At 52.8% G+C, this 18,022-nt stretch overlaps 4 protein-coding genes across 4 annotated transcripts; 1 reads left to right on the top strand and 3 right to left on the bottom strand.

The window, feature by feature from the left end:
* Positions 1-632: 632 nt before the first annotated feature.
* MONBRDRAFT_33504 (uncharacterized protein) lies at positions 633-6,018 on the bottom strand (the record flags this gene model as incomplete). Its single annotated transcript, XM_001747979.1, has 17 exons — positions 633-1,023; positions 1,121-1,231; positions 1,299-1,429; positions 1,517-2,135; positions 2,796-2,844; positions 2,946-3,116; positions 3,191-3,314; positions 3,435-3,559; positions 3,634-3,713; positions 3,790-3,868; positions 3,998-4,045; positions 4,357-4,734; positions 4,861-5,073; positions 5,104-5,391; positions 5,511-5,569; positions 5,692-5,755; positions 5,863-6,018. 17 exons carry the CDS (start codon positions 6,016-6,018, stop codon positions 785-787), a joined length of 2,934 nt encoding a protein of 977 aa, XP_001748031.1. The 3' UTR covers positions 633-784.
* Positions 6,019-6,985: 967 nt separating this feature from the next.
* Positions 6,986-8,355, top strand: MONBRDRAFT_38111 (uncharacterized protein). The gene is made up of 3 exons (XM_001748054.1): positions 6,986-7,121; positions 7,438-7,690; positions 7,819-8,355. The coding sequence occupies exons 1-3, from the start codon at positions 7,082-7,084 to the stop codon at positions 7,922-7,924; spliced, it is 399 nt and encodes a 132-aa protein (XP_001748106.1). The 5' UTR covers positions 6,986-7,081; the 3' UTR covers positions 7,925-8,355.
* Positions 8,356-8,775: 420 nt separating this feature from the next.
* MONBRDRAFT_27595 (uncharacterized protein) lies at positions 8,776-10,967 on the bottom strand (the record flags this gene model as incomplete). The annotated part of the gene is made up of 2 exons (XM_001747978.1): positions 8,776-10,727; positions 10,886-10,967. The coding sequence occupies 2 exons, from the start codon at positions 10,965-10,967 to the stop codon at positions 8,776-8,778; spliced, it is 2,034 nt and encodes a 677-aa protein (XP_001748030.1).
* A 1,311-nt stretch (positions 10,968-12,278) lies between these two features.
* Positions 12,279-18,022, bottom strand: MONBRDRAFT_27594 (uncharacterized protein; the record flags this gene model as incomplete). The annotated part of the gene is made up of 18 exons (XM_001747977.1): positions 12,279-13,422; positions 13,918-14,114; positions 14,303-14,440; positions 14,484-14,732; positions 14,857-15,180; positions 15,276-15,355; positions 15,536-15,680; positions 15,761-15,823; positions 15,915-15,971; positions 16,083-16,373; positions 16,444-16,545; positions 16,656-16,733; positions 16,829-16,912; positions 17,028-17,131; positions 17,223-17,273; positions 17,383-17,475; positions 17,498-17,616; positions 17,835-18,022. The coding sequence occupies 18 exons, from the start codon at positions 18,020-18,022 to the stop codon at positions 12,279-12,281; spliced, it is 3,507 nt and encodes a 1,168-aa protein (XP_001748029.1).

The following is an 18,022-nucleotide window of genomic DNA, read 5'->3' as shown; positions in this document are numbered from 1 at the left end:
GGCAGGGACGATCAGAGTTTTTCCATGGTTGAAACCGGTGTAGTAGTCGCGCTTCTCCTTTTCGGCTCGGCGAAGGGCAGCGCCCACCTTGATGCAGGCTTGCGAGGTGGTCAGGGGTTGGGCTGTGCGCACAGTCACGTCAATGCCAGGTCGGGCAGAGCTGGGCCCAAGGCACCGCCGGGAAAGGGGTTGCGGCAGTGCAGGTCGATGCGGCAGCTCTGACCGTTGGCGTTGTAGCCAGACTTTTCCACCCAGACATGGGAGAGGGTGGCGTACCTGAGCAGGCGGCCCATCTCGTCGCGAAGGGCGTTGTGTCGCTTGATCGGAGATGGCTTGCAGCCTATGCGCGAGGCTTGTTCGTAAAACCCCCAAAGCTTGCATTTTTTTCTTACTTTATGAAACGTAGTGCCTTAATCACAATGTCATAACATCGAAACGGCAACACAAGCGCAGACCTTGACGAGAAGCCACAACCAACGAGCTACTTGAGAACCTTGTAGTCAGTCGCTGATGGCGTCGAGACGTTCAAGGCCCTGCATGAGTGACAAGGCCGCTGATTTGTGCAACTGTGTCGTGCCCCCGCCCGCCCTTACAACGAGCTTGTGAAAAGCATGACCGCTTCAACAGTGAATCGAAGTATTGGCAGATCAATTCGTCATGCCGGGAACATTTGGATATTATTTGGATGCCTGAGGCCCGGGTATCGATCCAGATATATGAAGAGCTGTGTTAGTTTCAAGTGAAGCTTCTTTTGATATCGCACGTGTAGCGACCACGCCAAGCTTCAATGGCAGGTTCGTTGATAAGGCGACAGAATGACAGGTCTATCATCTGAAGGTTTGAGCAGCCCTGGCAAGGGCAGCGGGGCCCCAGATTTCATGTCATTGGAGGAATAAGTCGAAACGAAAGTCGAGCACATCAAACTGCATGGCTGAATGCAAAACCACAAACAAACCTCCAGCAGAGCAGAAATGGCTCGTTCTGAAACTCCTTTGCTACCAAGTAAATCAAGTTGACGCATGTCTGAAGCACGGCAGCAAAGATGAGCTCTATTATGAGGTTTGCTTCATCGGTTCAAGAGCGCAAATCGGGGAGTGGTGTGCATATAGATGGGACCTACCCCGGTTTGATTGCGTTAGCACATTGATAAGATTGTCGCCAGGCGTGCGAACAGCTGTCAGTATTAACTTCTGTAGGTTTGACTGACGGGCAAGTGCTTGAACAAATGCAGCTGCGCCAACACAGGTGTAAGTTCATGCATGCCACGTGCCACGTTCAGCAAGCATGTTTGTACATACCATTGTCTGCATCTAAATTGCGGCACCAACCAAGGTCAAGGTCCACTAGAGATTGACAGCGCTCCAAAAGTTTCGTTGCCGATGATGTGGTCAAAGCCCGAGCCCGCCACAGATCAATTGATTCAAGAGTCCTAAGAGGTGCAAGAGTAGAGTTTGCGTTAAACTGAAAAAAGGTTTTATGCATTGCCAACCTGATATGACTCAATATTATTCCTTACTTGCAGTTTATATGTTGTACAATGACGTTGGGATCGATGTGGGTGAGCACATGACCAAGGTTTAGATGCTTGATGCAGCGACATTCATCTAGAATAAGCACCAGGTCATCCTCGCTTGGAGTAGTTCCGAATAGGTTGAGGCGCTCCAAGGCTCGCAAACGAGCTAGCGGCTGAAAGTCACCCGGCTCAAGCGCACGGCAGAGTTGTAGATCCACCTCGGTTAAAAACGGGCAGAAGCTGGGTATGAGTGCGGAGACATGCTGCGTGAGTTGTGGATCCAGGTGACGCGATGTTCCAAGCTGGGCACAATGGTCGTGTACGGCAAAATGAAACAAGGTGTTGCTTGAGTTTCCATACCGAACAGCAGCCGCCAGAAAGGCCTTGTCAACAAAAGGGCAGGCAGCCACACGCAACGTCGTCAATGACGAACCAACGCTTGCAAATAGATCCTGTTGAGGAAAGTTACAATGAGCATGCTCATCATCGAGGTAGCCATGGAGAATGGCAATCAATCCAGAATCATTGATGCGCAGCGGTGCCTCATCACTTGCCACGGGGTTGCTGCACTGCAACTGATTCCAAGCCAGGCTGAGATGTGTAATAGATGAAGCCCGCAGTACTAAAAATTGAAAAGCAAATCGAAATCAAAAATTTGATCAAGCATTTAGTGTGCTCACGCAGGCCTCATGGTGGAGGTGTGGCAACGGACAATATAATTACCCAATTCTCGTAGTAGAGGCCAGGTGAGGCCGTCCCAAGCATACTGTAAATCCAGTCTTTGAAACGAGCCAACGTGCTGTGCAAGACAAATGGGGTTGATCAAAGGAGCAATGGACCAAGTGAAAAAACAGAAAAAAAACAAACAAAACAAAAAACCAAAAAACCAAAAAACAACATCAGACATGCAGATAAAGGGTTTTCACCCATCTTGAATCGACAAACCATTTCAGTGAGTCTCCAAAAGCGAGTATTCGTCACCGCAACAGCGAGAATGTCTGCTAAATGTAAGTAGCGGTAGATCTAAGTATGTACAGAAGACTTGCTTTGTAAGCAAAAGGCGCAGAAAGGGACAGCAGACCTGCAACGTGTTAAAGGAGGACGACCAACACCCATGTGCCTTGAATGCGCACCCGCAAAATCACTTCATCGGGCAGCGTGGTTAAATCGGGGGCTTGCTCTGATGATGACGGTGGCCGAGGTGATGACACCCCAACTTGCGTCTCAAGTGAGGTCCTAGTAGTTTCGGAGAGTTCAACCTGCTGGGGGTTGACCTTCAGACCTCCGGTCTGGGGCTTGACTTGCGAAGGGTGGTTCTGCATGTGACGAGGCTACCAGTGCGATAGATCATGAGGAAATTAGTGCTTCAATGGTGCAAATCCCATCGATATATGTTGAAGCGCATGTCAGGGCCTGGACAGCAGTCACGAACCCTTTTACGAACACAACGGCCTTTGATGGCTACGGCATCCAGCTCAGTATAGTACTCTAAGCTTCGGCCATCAAATTCGAGTCGGAACAGATTGAAGGGCTTGTGAATCTGACGCAGAGTTGGCTTGAATTTTCGCGCAACATGAGGTAACTTTTCAGCTTCGGGAGCACCCTAAGGCGCCAACAATTGTGCACAAATGAGTAGCCAGACCGACGCTTAGTTTGTACAAATATGAGACAGCTTACCTTCCAGAGTTCATGCCAGCGCAGAGGCGGTTCCGAAGAATCAGTTGCAAGGATGCGCACAATGGAGCCCGGGCTATACGTCTCAAAGATTGACATCTTGGAAACAAACAAGGGTTCGGCAATGCTGCAGCACGATTTTGAAGCGCAAAAATCCAATCGGATCGACATGCATGGTCGCGAGGCTAATTGAGTGAACGACGCCAAATGGGGTTATGCAGGGGTGGACCAAAAGAAATGGGCTTACGTGAACTCAACAAAATCAGTGGGGCATGTTTGCCCGTTTCGCGCACAAAGCTCATGCATGCGCGGGTTGATGGGTGGGGCGGAGCCATGGGCATTGATCCACCACGAGCCGTAGGTTCGAAGGACCTGGTCCATAGCAAGCCAGTGTTTCGTCATTGTGGTGTAGGTGCACATTGAAGTCAAGTCACCAGCGGGCTTACCATGGCACGAGAAAAGTCACCATAGTGGGGAAATATGATGGGCGTACCCACTAGGTTTGAGGCACAGTACGTCATAGTACCTAGACAGAGAGCCGGTGAGCAGTGTACACTGACATTGGGAGGTTAGTGACTCCTGGAGGATGGACTACCACTTACCATACTCGGATGAGTAATTACTGACGGTTTCTGCGAACAAGGCCTTTTCTTCTCCGGGAACGCTTTCAAGCTGGGCCAGCTACCAATGTCGTTCCAGTTTCAAGGGAAATTACATCACAATGCACACGGCACAGCCACGGACGGGGTCTATGATCAGACTTCGCAACGAGCGTCGGACGATCAACCAAGTGGTATAAGATGATCAAACCTGAATTCGCGATGCATCTCCAAATTGACGTAATTCCTCAAGCAAGTTCTGAAACCGTACGAGGGGATATTTGTGTCAAAAGAGTGAAGGGTGAGAAGAGTCACGATGAATGTTGAAAAAAAAAAAAAAAAGAAAAAAAAAGAAAAAGAAAAAAAGGTGAGTGCAAGAGTGAGGTGTGGTCAGGAAGATGACGATACCTTTGCCTGGCCAACGACGTTATTTAGTCGATCATGCATCTGTGGCACAGAGGAAGGAGGTTGGCAAAGTGAGTCTTTGAAAAAGAACAAGGTCAGTGTGTGAGTATGTGCGTGTGCGATGCGTAGAGATGGGGAAGCTCGGGTGCACTGGTATACGCTGACTTGGAGGTGGGCACTTTGTGCCGCTTGACGAGCGTGCGACAGAGTGTCTTGCAGTTGAGCGGCGGCGCGAGGCATTGTGTCGAGGCCACGTTTAAGGAAGGAGGTTGGGAGTAGCGGTGGAAGTTCGTCATAGATGAATGTATTGCTATCCTGATCGGGTGTGAAGCGTGCATTTGCGGAGCTTGTTGTGGAAAGGCGGGCACGGCGGGAAACTGAGCCTGAGGCATGTTGAGCATCATCGACTTGATCATGGTGCATTGGCGTGGCCATTGGCGTCATAAAAGGCGTGGCCGTTGCGCTCAAAGCTTGCGTGAGCTGAAGAAATTGCTCATAAACGCGCTCACCATCACGCCGAAGAGGTGATTCGGGTGGGACAAGCTAGAGAGGGCGGAAAAAGGGCGGCAGTGCCGCTGTGTGAATCATTCGCTGGTCAAGTTATCGAAAGCAAAGTTTCGAGGTAGTAAATAAAAACAACCATTCGACGCTGAGGAAATACACACAAACCTCCTGGGCGGCAGACGCCAACTCAGCCATGTTCTCGGCAAGGGTGGCCAGGCGTGCCATGATATCTGGAGGAAGGTCATCGTAGATGAAGCTTGGGGTTTCAGAATTTGAGTGTGTTGTTGCGGCGGTGGTTGCGTGAGCCCGATTCGGGAATGCTTCCAGGTCATCTGGACCTGGCAAGCCGTTGTCTGAAGGGGTGGCAAGTACAAGATGCTACAAACAGCAGAACATGAGGGCCAGCACATCAAACCAAATGGGCAGGCCGAGCGACGGCTGGAAAGAGAGAGAGAGAGAGAGAGAGAGAGAGAGAGAGAGAGAGAGAGAGAGAGAGAGAGAGAGAGAGAGAGAGAGAGAGAGAGAGAGAGAGAGAGAGAGAGAGAGAGAGAGAGAGAGAGAGCGAGAGAGCGAGAGAGAGGGCCGATGGGTAAATGGAATTACATTCTTGAGACGTGTGCCAAGTTGAGAGGCAATTTGGAACAAGGTGGGAATGGCAACTGAGGCAGCGTGTGCATCTTGATTTTGCATGGCAGTCTATCCAGGGAAGAGAGACAGCACGCGTTTGAGCAGGGCAAAGAGGTGATTGTGTTAGCTGACCATGACTACTGATGTAGCAAACCATCCGACAGTCATTAGGGCGGGGCTAGACACACGGGTTCGGGAGTGGATGCTGTTGTGGCCGTTTGCAAGCTAGAGACCACGGTTTCAACGCCTAGAATCACCGGAGACGCAGAGAGTTAGGGCAGCCCAAGAATAAGGGACGCGCAAGGGCCATGCTCAATGCGCGTGAGAAGAATGAGCATGAAAAGAGTGATTCAGAGCATGTGCGCCTACCCGGCACAAGCTCTTCAAGCTGGCGAAATAGCCATTGGAGAGCTGGGGAGAGGACGGGAGGCAACTGGTCAAGATGCAGTGGGGGCACAAGGTGAGCGGCATCGAGTGAGGGTGTGGTGGACCAGTACTGAATGGCATACTGAGCTTGCGTTTTTTTGCAAGGGCGCGTACCGAGTCATAGAGAAAAGTCTGACTCTGAGAATTCGCGGGGCCTGATTCGTGGGCGGGGGAGAGACGATCCTGCATGGCACCATCTGCAGCAACACCCCTTTCGGCTGCGCGAGTGGACGCCCGAGCAGCAGCTGGCTGCTGGATCGGCTGAGCCATGTCGTGACGACCAGCGAGAGCGTCAAAAAGATTATGGCTTTGGGCAGCGGGGCAACAGATCCATTCCGCGGTGGCGAGTATGTGCGCGCGTATGTGCGCGCGTTTTTGAAGGGGATTGTCGAAGGGAAAGGGGCGCGACTGCTGGGTCAGTCAAAGCTGCGCGAGCTTGTCGCAACCATCAGCGGCAATAGCGCCTGCAAGCACACGACGATAACGTGAGAGGGCCGGACCACTCAGGTTTGACAACGAGGACCAGTGCATTGACCACCCGAAGCAGCCTCAAAGTCCTCGTATTGGTTATCCAGACCCGTCTGCCCACCCCCAATGCGGTCCCGGTCGGAAACACACCAGCGCCGTTCCCCGTCACGCCCAGCTCACCTGGGCTGTTGGCGCCTGCTCTGCTGCTGAGGAAAAGATTAAAGTTCGAGAGGTGGAGTTGGTATTGTGCAGTTGGAGTTGTTGCTTGCTTTTCTTGTTTCTTACGAACACGATGACAATATTTTCTGTCTGACAAAAACACGAAGAAAAGAGAAGTACAACCCGGGATACATGTGCGGCAGCTGGCACAATTGGACAACCATGTTCTATAAATAAGTTTTGATTACATGTGCAGCTTTTATCGAGGTCGAAACGTATACGGCTAAGCAAGAACGCCCCAAGTTTTGTTAGCTTGGGTGGCATAGCGTCACAGTGGGTACTGTTGCTTGTGTGTGTGCTTGGTATGAGTGCCTATTGCTCCTTCTGCTTGCAAAGCGCCAGTCAGTGTGTGTGTGTGATCATCATGCCTGACGTTGGCTTCCCAAGTTGCATTTTCCCCTTTTTTTTTCGCTTTTGTCTTTGTCCCTCCCTTTTCTTCCTGCTCTCAATTTGTTCACCCTTCCCCTTCTCTCTCTCGCTCTCACACTCGGTCAGTGAGTGGTATTTTGTTACATCAGCTGGCCGCGTTGTCATCATCAACTCCAGCTTCCTCAAGCGCGCGGGCTCTCTCTCTTGTGTGCGCTGCCACTTGGTGAACACCCCTCTCTTCCTTTTTTTTTTTTTCCTTGTCGACGTTCACGACACCATGAGCAAGTCCACGGCTTTCAAGGCTCAACACGCCTTTGGTATGTTGTTGTCGCCCATCCCGGTTCCTTGACGGTTTTTTTTTTTTTTTTTTGTTTAAACGGATCACGCACACGTCAACAAAAGCAAACTGGGGAAGAGGGGAGGGGTGCGCGCAGTCTCGGCCCGTCAGCACCCCCGCCTGGCACGCACATCACATTGGCAGTCTCCAAGATGCCCTTTTGTTGAGACAACACCCTGATCTCGCGTGCCCGTCCCTGTCGTGTTGATTGACGTTGTCGCTGTTGCCACGTCAAACTCACCCCTGCTTTCGTTGTCTGCTTTCGTTGCCCTGCTTGTGTTCTTTTGCGGCCGCAGAGACGCGTCTGCGCGAGTCGGAAAAGATTTTGCAAAAGTATCCCGACAAGGTCCCGGTCATCATTGAGCCCGCCAAACGTTGCACTTTGTCGGAGATTGACAAGAAGAAGTACCTCGTCCCCGAGGACCTGACTGTGGCTCAGTTTCAGTTTGTCATTCGCAAGCGCATGAACATCAAGCCCGACAAGGCCGTCTACATTGCCGCCGAGGTGACCGAGGGCCTCACTGTCAAGCATGAAATGCTCATGACCACGTTAGTTTGAACGCGCGCCTGCTTTTCTTGCTCTCTATCCTTTTGTGCTGTTGCCGCAGCTCTTTCGTTTTGCTTTGTTCTGTTTTTGCACCCCCTTGAGCCACTCCTCATCACGGTCTACTGCGCAGACAAGCCATGTCAGTCATTTACGAGCACTACAAGGATGAGGATGGCTTCCTCTACCTCAAGTACTCGGGTGACAATGCATTTGGCGCTGTGCTTTCAGCCTGCTAAGCTGCACCTGCCGCTTCTCGTCTTCCACATGTCCATGCTTTTTCTCCTTGTCAGATCATCTTGGCTGCGCCGGTCTCCCGCCCTAGTCGTCTCCTCTGAGCGACTTTGAAGCTCTCCCCGGGCCACGCCCGCGTCCTTGGCATCAATCGTGTATATCCCTGTCTGCATCGCCCTGTTGTGCTCTCCTGGACCAACAAGGCCTTGCGCTCTGTTTGTAACAGTGTACCTGTTTGTGATGAGGGTGCAGGGAGCCAACGGCTGCCGTGCTTGTTTTGTTTCTAGTTTTCCACCCGTCTGACCCGTTCTGTCATTATGCACCAATCCTGGCGTCTTATTCTTTGTGCTTGTCTACCGTTGACTTGGTGCTTCGCTGGTGTGCTTTCGCTGCTGTTGTGTGTTGCAGCTTCTGTCTGCCCGCCTTTCCGTGCATGACTGTTCCAGGGAATAACGCCGCCCTTCGTGCAGCTCTGCATTGTATGGCTGTCAATTGACATTTTGGCCATCATGAAATCTCTCGTAGACACGCCACAGTCACAGTCTTTCGCTCTTTTCTGCTTGACCCACTTTTTGATTGCGACCCTCTGCAAATAACTCACTCAAGCTTCCAAGCTCACATCAAGTATCAAAGTCAATTAGCAGCTTGGCCTGGGACAAGGCTTGCAACAAGAAAACGGTGCGCAGCCATTCCCATGAAGCACAAGGAAGGTGCTTGCGTCGTCACTGTTGCAAACCGTGAGTCTCTTTAACTTGCTTCACATCACACAAACCAAAAGGCACACAAACTGCATTCACTATTATGAACAAGGAATGTTTGGGAGACAGCGACTGGGTTGTCGTTGAGCCCGGTTAGATTAGATGGGCGAGGGCGCGGCGTTGTTGTCAATGTCGATGTACGCGCTGCCGTTCAGGACGGGATAATATCCGTTCCAGTCCGTCAGAAGAGCATTGTTCTTGACGACGAGTGTGGACGGGGGCAAGATGGCGCGCACACCGACCAGATCGACCAGGCCCGTGTTGTCAAACCTGATGTCATAGGTGTATGAAATGTTAAACTGGAGCAAATTGTCAAAGGCATCAGTGTTTGTCAACCAGAGTTGATCGTAGACAAAGGGGGGCACCATGGGGCCGAGCAGACCCAAAAAGTTGGGCGCATCCGTCACTTTGAATGCGGATACAACGGCCTCCTGTAGCATCTGGTCGTAGCTCGAGTAGGCCTGGAACAAGTTGGGCATTTCGAGATGTACGAGATGCGTGGCGTTTACAATCTCAATGTTGAGCAAGGCGTTGAGATTGGGGAAGTTGAGCAGCGAATAATCCACGTTGCGCAGGATCAAGGAGTGAATGGCTTGAATCGGATGCAAAAAGTTGTTCAGTTCCGTCTCATCAAAGGCCTGGGGGCCATCAATCTCCAGCGTACCCAACACGCGCAGACTCGAAAAGGTCGACAGCAGTGAGAAGTCAGCCTCACAGCCCTCGGCAAAATGCAGGCGGGCAGTGCCGACAAAGCTCTGGATGTGCGGTGCGAGCTGTACCAACGTTGCATGGTCTGCGGGGGAGCTGCACACGAGGTCCAGCTGGTACTCGTTGCAAAGAGGTTGGCCAAAGTCAGTGCCACTGCAGTTGCACGCTTGGATGCTGGCCGGTTGCGGGAAGGTGTTTCGGATCAGCTGTTCTTGGGTCAGAAGGCGGTCAAGGTTGTAGTCTGGCGTGCGCTGCAGTTCACTGCCCGTCCAACAGATGTCGCCCAAAGTCACGGTGGCCTGCCCAGCGAAGAACTGGGCATCAATTGCCATGTCACTCAGCGCATGGCAGTTGGCAATATCCAGCTGCGCAATTGTTGAGGGATGCGCATACATGCCGCCCAAAAACGGGAGATCGTTGAGGACCAACGAAGAGCTGACGGTTGACAGGCTTGGCATGGCAGAGAAGAAGGTCAAGTCCGGCAGATCGATCAGCTGCAATTGCGCCAATTCACTGACATCACTGAGGCCCGTAATCTCCATCAGACCGGGCAAGTGCTCGAGGATAAGCGAGCTCATGGACTGGACGCCATGAGAGGGGGCCATAAAGCTCATCAAAGTTGTATTGCTGAGGTAAATGGTATGCAGCGAGTTGGCGGCATTGAGATTGAGGTCAAGCGGCTGCAGCGCGTTGAGAACGGCAACCCGCTGGAGCGAGTCGAGAGTCATGGTGCTCAGGCCCGTAAAGGCGGTGCCGTCCAGCCAAAGCGATCCGGTGATGGACCATCCCGCAAACTCATGGGGCACATTCCAGCTGAGGTCCATCTGGCTTGCGCATTCAGGGAAGGCCGAGCAGTCCATGGTCAAGTTGACGATTGAGCGGGGCATCTCCCCAAGGGCCGCACGCAGCTCTGGGGTAGCCAAGTGTGGGGGCACACTGAGCGCACCAATCTTGGGCATGCCAGCCATGGCGATGATGGCGTTGTCCACGTCGGTGAGCGTGGTAAGCACGCCCCCAACCCAGGTGTCGCAGAGTTGACCCGAATAGTCTGGCTCGCAGTTGCAAAAGGGCTCAGGCAAGTATTCGGACGCACCGCGCATGCAGTTGAGCTCGTTGGAAGCTTGATTGCGAAGCTCAGCCTCCGCCGCAAGCGCACGCTGGGTTTCGTCTTCAATGGCTGCCTCTAGGCTCATATCGGCTTGCTCGAGGGCGCTGTCCTTGGCCATCAGGTTCTGAATAGAGGTTACGTTGGCGATGTTGGCGAGTTGTGCAGTCACCTCCTGCGCAATTAGCTCAGACAACAAGTCGGCCAAAGCATCGGCGGTTGCTTCACGGCGATGCACTGCAAGTCATCACAGCGAGGGAAGAGCAGTAATTAGTCAGGGTTGCCATGAGCACAATCGATCATCAGGAAGTAGGGCGACCGATTGCATCTTGGCTCTTTGGCTCCAGGAATGGTCGGGGCGAGCAGTTGAAGCAGTTGAAGCTGATGGCGCTTACCTGTCGACAAGGGAGCCGCAAACGCGCTCGTGCTAATGAGCGCAACGGCCAGCATGATGGCAAGCATGTTGTTGGCCACCATGTTTCCGGGGCGCGCTGGCGACGCAGCCAGAGAATAGATCCCCCACAAGAACAGGCAGAGGCAGAGGATGGGTGATGGATGCAGTAGTGCTTGGACTTGGTGACAGTCCAGGTGGCAAGGGGGCAAGTTGAAGGGAGAGGCTCGGATGGAAAATGCAGAAAAATTTAGAGCGCGAGCGACATAGCGCCAATCTCATGTTTGATCCATCCATCTGCTTGCACGCGGGGAGTCCTCGACGAGGGTGCGGTGCCTTCCTTCGCGCCCTCTGTCCTTTCCGCCTCGCGCACTTCATCATCGGACATACCGCAACCCCCACTTGGATGACTTGGACCGGCCATGCACGCTCTGTGCTGTCTGAGTGCGAGTGGCGTGAGGCCTGCATGCTTGTGTCCGCGCAGCAGTGATCCAAGCAGCACACTGATCATCCGAGCAGTAGCTGGCGAGAGGTGAAGAGCAGCCCGCACCCCACATACCAATCAATCTGTCACATATCTTATGCCCAGGAATTGATCCGAGGTGGTGCCAGCCCTAAACGCTTATGCCTTATTGGTATGTTCTCAGCCCTGGCTGGCGGACAAAACCTCGACATCGAGTGTCCGCTCAATTGTTTGAGTGTTGTGGCAGAATGGGGCCAGGGAGAGCATCAGCTCCATGTCGGGTTGAGCTCCGCACCACAATTCCGGCCTCCTCTTGGCGAACCAAGTTGAACGATTCTGCCTCGACACTTCATTCCCATGCCTCAGAGTCAAGTCAAAGATAAAGACAGAGCAGGACACCAGAGCCAGCGTCAAAAGCTCAAGGCAGGAAGACGGAGCAAGTCTGCATAGCAGCGCTTGGCAGTCATTCTGGTCTGGCCTGACCCACCCGATGTCGCGTCATCAGAAAAGAGACACGAGATTACCGCGAGATGACCTCTCGCCCGCCTTTTTTGTGTCTTGGTTTTGCACCAACTTGCATGTGGAAATGGCGCAAGCCCGTCGTCATCACCCACAATACCAACATCACGAAGGGTCAACCGACGACGTTCCTCCCACCACTCGCACACCATGCTCGTGCACACTGAAGGAAGAGGAATGGATGGAGAAGCCAACGGGTTTAAGCAGGGCCCTGTTGCTAATTGCCAATTCAAAGCAAGCTTAAATTTCAATAAACACACAAATGTTGTGGTGAAGTGCACTAGTGCTAATGATGCGATGGCGCATGAGAATAAGGATGATTAAGCTGATGCCAAGAGCGCCGACCACAGAGAGAACGGCCAAGACCCGGCCAAGACCCGGCCAAAGCAGACAGCACAATGACCCAGCTGACTGGCTAAACAAATTCTGTGCCCAAGTCAGCACTGGTGATCGATATGGACGACCCCGTGCGATAACGCAGGCCTCCCGAGGAATGCCGGGCCAACCCTTCCGAGGTGTCAGCATCGGGTGCTGGTGGAGGAGTGCTCATGAAGCCATAGTCACCGCTCTCGTCCAGGTCTTCAAAATGAGGCGGCAAGGGAGGTGGGACAGGGGGCGGAGGGGGCAGCTCGCCCGTAGACAGCAGAGCCAACAACTCCGGAGGCAGTGCCGAGTCAGCATGGGGCTCTCCAACAGCCGGGGGGGCATCTGGTGGAGGTGACTCAAATCCGGGGCCGTGATCCACCACAGGACGTTCGTCAAACCCTACTAGCGTTCGGTTGAGCGGATCATCCTCCTCCGAGTCCGCCTCAGTGCCCCCTGCAAACTCGGTAGCATCTTCATCGTCCTCCGATGCATCGTCGACGCTCAAGTAACCGTCTAGGGCATCACGATCGGCCTCTTCCTGCAAATCCTCGGCATCATCGTCTCCCAAAGCCGCTGCCTGTCGTTGGTGTAAGCCAGCCTCTTGCCTAGATCTGCTGTTGACATCATGCCGAGTCTCTCCAGCGCTCCCGTTTGCTATCTCGAAAAGACCGTCCGTAAACTGAGCCTCCTTTGACCAGCGACCGTCATCCACGTCAGCATTCTGAGTGGTTGAAATTAAATCCTGGTTTTGATCCTGATCTTGATCCTGGTTTTGATCCTGGTTTTGATCCTGGTTTTGATCATGATCTTGATCCTGAGCTTGATCCTGATCTTGACCCTGATCTTGACCCTGGTTTTGATCCTGAGCTTGATCCTGATCTTGAGCCTGGTTTTGATCCTGATCTTGATCCTGATCTTGATCCCAATGCTGATCGTGAACCCGGTCTTGGTCTTGATCCTGGCCATCGGTTTTCATGACAGGGCTGGTGCCACCACCGCGCTCTCCGAGGTGTTCACGATGCACATCTTCATCTTCTGACGAGATGGGCGTGTCGACTTCTGCCAGCGGGTCATCAAAGGAAGCATCATGGGAGGATGCACTCTCGGCATCCACGGGTGCCGCTCCCTCCTCACCACCAGCCACCTGCAAAAACGCCTGTGCCTGCTTGCCGCTGTCCGAGAACGTTGGTGTGCTACAGGATGCATGCGAGTGAGGATGATGCAGTGGAAAAGTAAAGCGACTAGCAATGTGAGAAGGGCAACAATAGAAGGGATCGGAGCTTGTCGTTTCAAAATGCAAGATGCAAATGAGATGCAAATAAAACGCACCGCACGGTTGACGAAACGGTACTGGCAACCACCTCATCTCCCTGGCTTTCCTCGAGTGTATCGGAATTCATTCGTTGTGGCCGGGTCGATCGCGTCGAAGCATGACTCGAAGCCCCGCCGGATCGAGGGCGGTGTCCCATGGCCTCTGGGACGACTTCCAGTTGGTCACCACTTCGTCGCTGTTTTGAGCTTCGGCGAATGAAAGGTGACTCGGCTCCCATGACCCGCATCGAGCTGCAAACCATTGCACACAACACACACAACAAACCCAGGACACGGGTCAAACCAAGCACGAGAAATCACGAACAATGTACAAGAAAGGGCACGGTTTGGACGTTGTACCATGCGAGGACACGTACTCTTCAACGAGGGACGGCTTGAGCGTGGGTCGCGATTCAAAGAAGCGAGCAAAAATGGTTTCGCAAAACTTGATCAAAAGTTCCACAACCATGGTTTGCATGGGCATGTTCATCAGCGACTGCAGACTATCTGCCGACGAGCGCAGTAAAGTGGGACCAAAAACGATGCCCAAGTTGGAGCACTTCATCAAATTTGTCTAAACTCCAGCGCAAGACCCGGCCAAGTGCGCAGGACAGACGAATGTGAGCAGCCTCTGACTCAATAAAACGAGAGAAAAAAAAACCGAGATAAAAACGAGATAAAAAAAAAAAAGGGAGGGGCAAGCAGGGTTTGGCTTGATGGCGCGAGCTAAGAAGCAGCTCGTGATATGGCATTGTGCCGCACCTCTGCGTGCATCGCAATGCGATGTAAATGGCTGCACAAGTAGGCCAGAGTTGAATAGTTGACATCCGGCAGTACGTCCACTAGACGTGTAAACTGGGCAAGCACATGGATGTGTAACACCTCGATCAGCACATGCCTCTGTTATCAGTTCAAGCCTGGCAAACACCCGAGATGACCCGACCTTTTCTGAAGCAAGCACCTCGCAGTTGGGTGCATCATTCGTCTCCATTCGCTCGCGAGCAATGGCCAAAAAGTCGGGTTGCAAATCAGGTGGAATGACTGGAATGGGTAATTGTCGCAAGTAGGTCTTGAGCACGGCTGCCAGTGTGATCGGGTCAGCATCATCCACGCTGACAGCGCGCGGATGGGCCTCAAATTGCGCGCACAAGTCCTCGACTCGGCTCTTGACGCCACTCAGCCGGTAGATACCCTGCCAAGCACGTGTACGTAAGCATGTCCACGATGCCATCTTTAGAGCACCGCCACGAGGAGTTCAATTCCGTTCTCGCAAGTCTCGAGACAAGGTACAAAGCCACAGAATAGAGCACGCGAACCTCAGTATCAATGCCGCGGCGCTCAACAGCCTCGCAAAGGCGGCGGACCAGCACCGGGACGCCGTCTGATGAGTCGGCCACCTGCTCGTCGAGCGACGAGCCAAAAACTGATGCATGCCGCGCCCGCTTGATCGTTTTGGCAGCATAGGCCTGTTGTGCCAGGTTGCAGCGCACCTCCAGCTCCTCCGTACAGCGGCGGTGGCAGGCAATGTGGCATTTAGTGCAGACAAATGCATTAAAGTAGCAAGCCCGCTTGCAGTGCTTGCATTTGGATGGAATTGTGAGTCGCACAAAAGCATGCATATCGGGTTGTCGAGCCACTTCCTGCCAAAGCCGAAACATAATCGCACCAGCCGTGACCAAGCGGTTGTTAAAACCCACGCCCAGAAATTGCTTTGTGGCAGCAAGCGCCAGCTTACCTCAGCACTAAGCACATTGGCTCCTTCGGGCGCGCGATCTTCCCACTCAGCTGCCTCCAACGCGCATGAATTGACGACCCCTGCCAAGAATACAGCCAAGAATACACGGGCAAGGTGCGACAAGGTGGGATAACACCGATGCCGAGGCACGGGAAAGCTCATTCATGAGGAGAGTTGGCGCTCAACGTGCAATGGAAAAAAGGAGACAAAAGCCGCGCACCCATGTGCAGACAACTACCACAGAGCAGACAAGTTTGTACCTCGAGACTCGAGATAAGACATGGTTTCTGGTCGCAGTTGGTACTCGTGAAAGCGGTGAGGATCGGGATTAACAAAGGCATCAAGACCGGCCTCGCTTAATTCTTCAGCCAGGTAAGCCGCCACGTTGGGCGCTGACCGAAATGCCTACCACACACCCCACTAGGTCAGAGCAAAGCTTTGCAGAATGTGGAATGTCACCTGCAACAACTCAAAGAAGCACTTACATCAAGTCGGGCCAGGAGGTCATCAGCGCCACCCGTGTCTGCAAGATGGATGCGATGGGCATCCTATAGGATCCGAGATTTGACGAAACGCCGGAAACAATGAGATATAACCATCACCATGTGGTGTCCAGTCACGGCGTCTTGGATGACAGACCTGATGCAAGAGGAACAATACGTCACGAAGGCATTCACCTCCCTCAAATACGGAATCCTATCAAACAAGCAGCGGAGGGGTTTACGTCGTTCATTTCGGATGGAAACACAATAGGGCTAGAGCAAAGCCAAAGCGACGGGTGTACTTGCAACAAGCACACAAACGTACTGTGAGGCTATCAATGACTTCGCGCCGCGTATCCAACACGTCGGCGCGAGCTTTGTTGGCTTGCTGCAGGGCAGCGGCATATTGCGTGCGCAGCTCTTCCAATTTGGTGCGTTGGTCGCCCTCGTCTTTGACACGCTTGTCTAGCTTGAGCTTGTATTTGCTTTCCTCGGCTTCCTGGCGTTGCGTCAGCTGAGCCTCCCACTCGGTAGCAGCTTGATTGTAGCGACTCTGCGCCTTTTGAGCAGCCGCTGTGGCATCGCTGAGCCGCTTGCACTCGCGCGCCCACTTGTCCTAAGAAGGTTGCAGATGAGCACAGCTCGACCCAGGCGTGCATGCCCCGGTGACAACTAAACGGGCGCACCTTGAGTAGCTTTCGGGTTTGCTCGTGGTGTTGCCGCATCTCCTCAATGGGTCCTTTGTGGGAAATGTTGTGGTTGATGCCCGTAAAGGCGGCAACAATGCGCTGCAATCAAGGGCGACGGCCAAACTCGGTCCGTGAGGCAAGGCTGCTCAGCGCATAGCCCATGGTCTGCTGGCGTTGCTTTTGCTCGGGGTTAGTCGAGGAACATGTACCTGCGAGCTGGCCTCGTGGTGTTCAAGCATCTGAAGAATTTCTGTTGCTCCGGGTTGCGGGCCCATGTCTCGCAGCGTCTGCCAGCCCACACACGCGTGAGCACAAGCAGGCCAGGTTTTGAAGGGCGCGTGCCACGGCAAGGGTTCGCGCCCTTTTTTTCATTTCAGCACACCTGAGCCGTCGTATTGGACAGCTGGCGCAGTTTCTTTTCGTACTCCAGCCTCAAGGCAGCGCGCTTATCGAGGTAACTCGAAAACTAGAGGAGAAAAAGAAGGAAACCCCAAAGAAATAATTGAAGAACGGAAGTTCGTCACAAAAAAAAAAAAAAAGAAAAAAGAAAAAAAAAGAAAAAAAGAAGCAGACTGACAAACCTCCTTGGTGTAGCGCGTCCACTGCTTGGCGCGCTCAAAGAGCTGCGTAACACCGGTGATTTGTTGCTCCAGGTTCATTTTAAGACTGGCGGCAAGGTGACCATCTGAAAAATAGATAAGTGACCAGGAGGTGAGAAGAAAGATCGATGCAGGCAAGTGCAAAAGGGAAACAGTCACGAATGCTTGAGAACATACCACGAGATGTCTCCTCACTTTGCAGCTGGGCCAGCATCTCCTCGGCAGGGTCTAAATGGTCCATACTTGCGGACCTGGTAGAGGGTGGGTGCCAACTCGTTTGCAAATGAGTTGAAGTGCGATCGAATAGTACACCACCTTTGGCAACAAGTTGACGCACATTGCGAGGTCGTTCGCATCGTTGGTGTCCTCATCTTCACCGTCTTGTAGAAATCTGAGATGGGCAGGACCGCATATGAAAAATTGAGCCAAACTACCCGTTCACACACACACACACACACACACACACACACACACACACACACACACACACACACACACACACACACACACACACACACACACACACACACACACACACACACACACACACACACACACACACAAGTAACGACTGTTTGCAAGTACGCACCGACTGATTCGTGTAGTAAATTCACTGCGCAGAAGCTCGGCCAGCTCGTGCACGGCCGCCTTATTCTCACTAGATCCGGCAGAGAAAAGAGCATTTGGGTCAGCTCGCAAAACCAACGATGGCAAAAAAAATGCCCAAGATCTGTTTGAGGGGCCTGAAGGCATTCAAATTGCGCCCGAAAAGGTCACGCAAAACCGGACCTTGTATGACTGGCAGCAAAGGCGTGCACAGCAGCGCCAAACTTGTCAACGACAGCCAAGACATTGGAAGACCAGTCCAAACCCGCCAGCGCTGCAGTCTCAACAATGCACTGGCGCAGGTCCTGAGCACATGCGCAGGCATGGGTGATGGTCAGCAATGAGAAAAAAAAAAGGACATGAACCTGCAT

The sequence above is a fragment of the Monosiga brevicollis genome, genomic scaffold (assembly GCF_000002865.3).
Source record: "Monosiga brevicollis MX1 MONBRscaffold_20 genomic scaffold, whole genome shotgun sequence".
Classification (NCBI taxonomy): Eukaryota; class Choanoflagellata; order Craspedida; family Salpingoecidae; genus Monosiga; species Monosiga brevicollis.
This window is presented reverse-complemented; position numbering and strand designations above follow the sequence as displayed.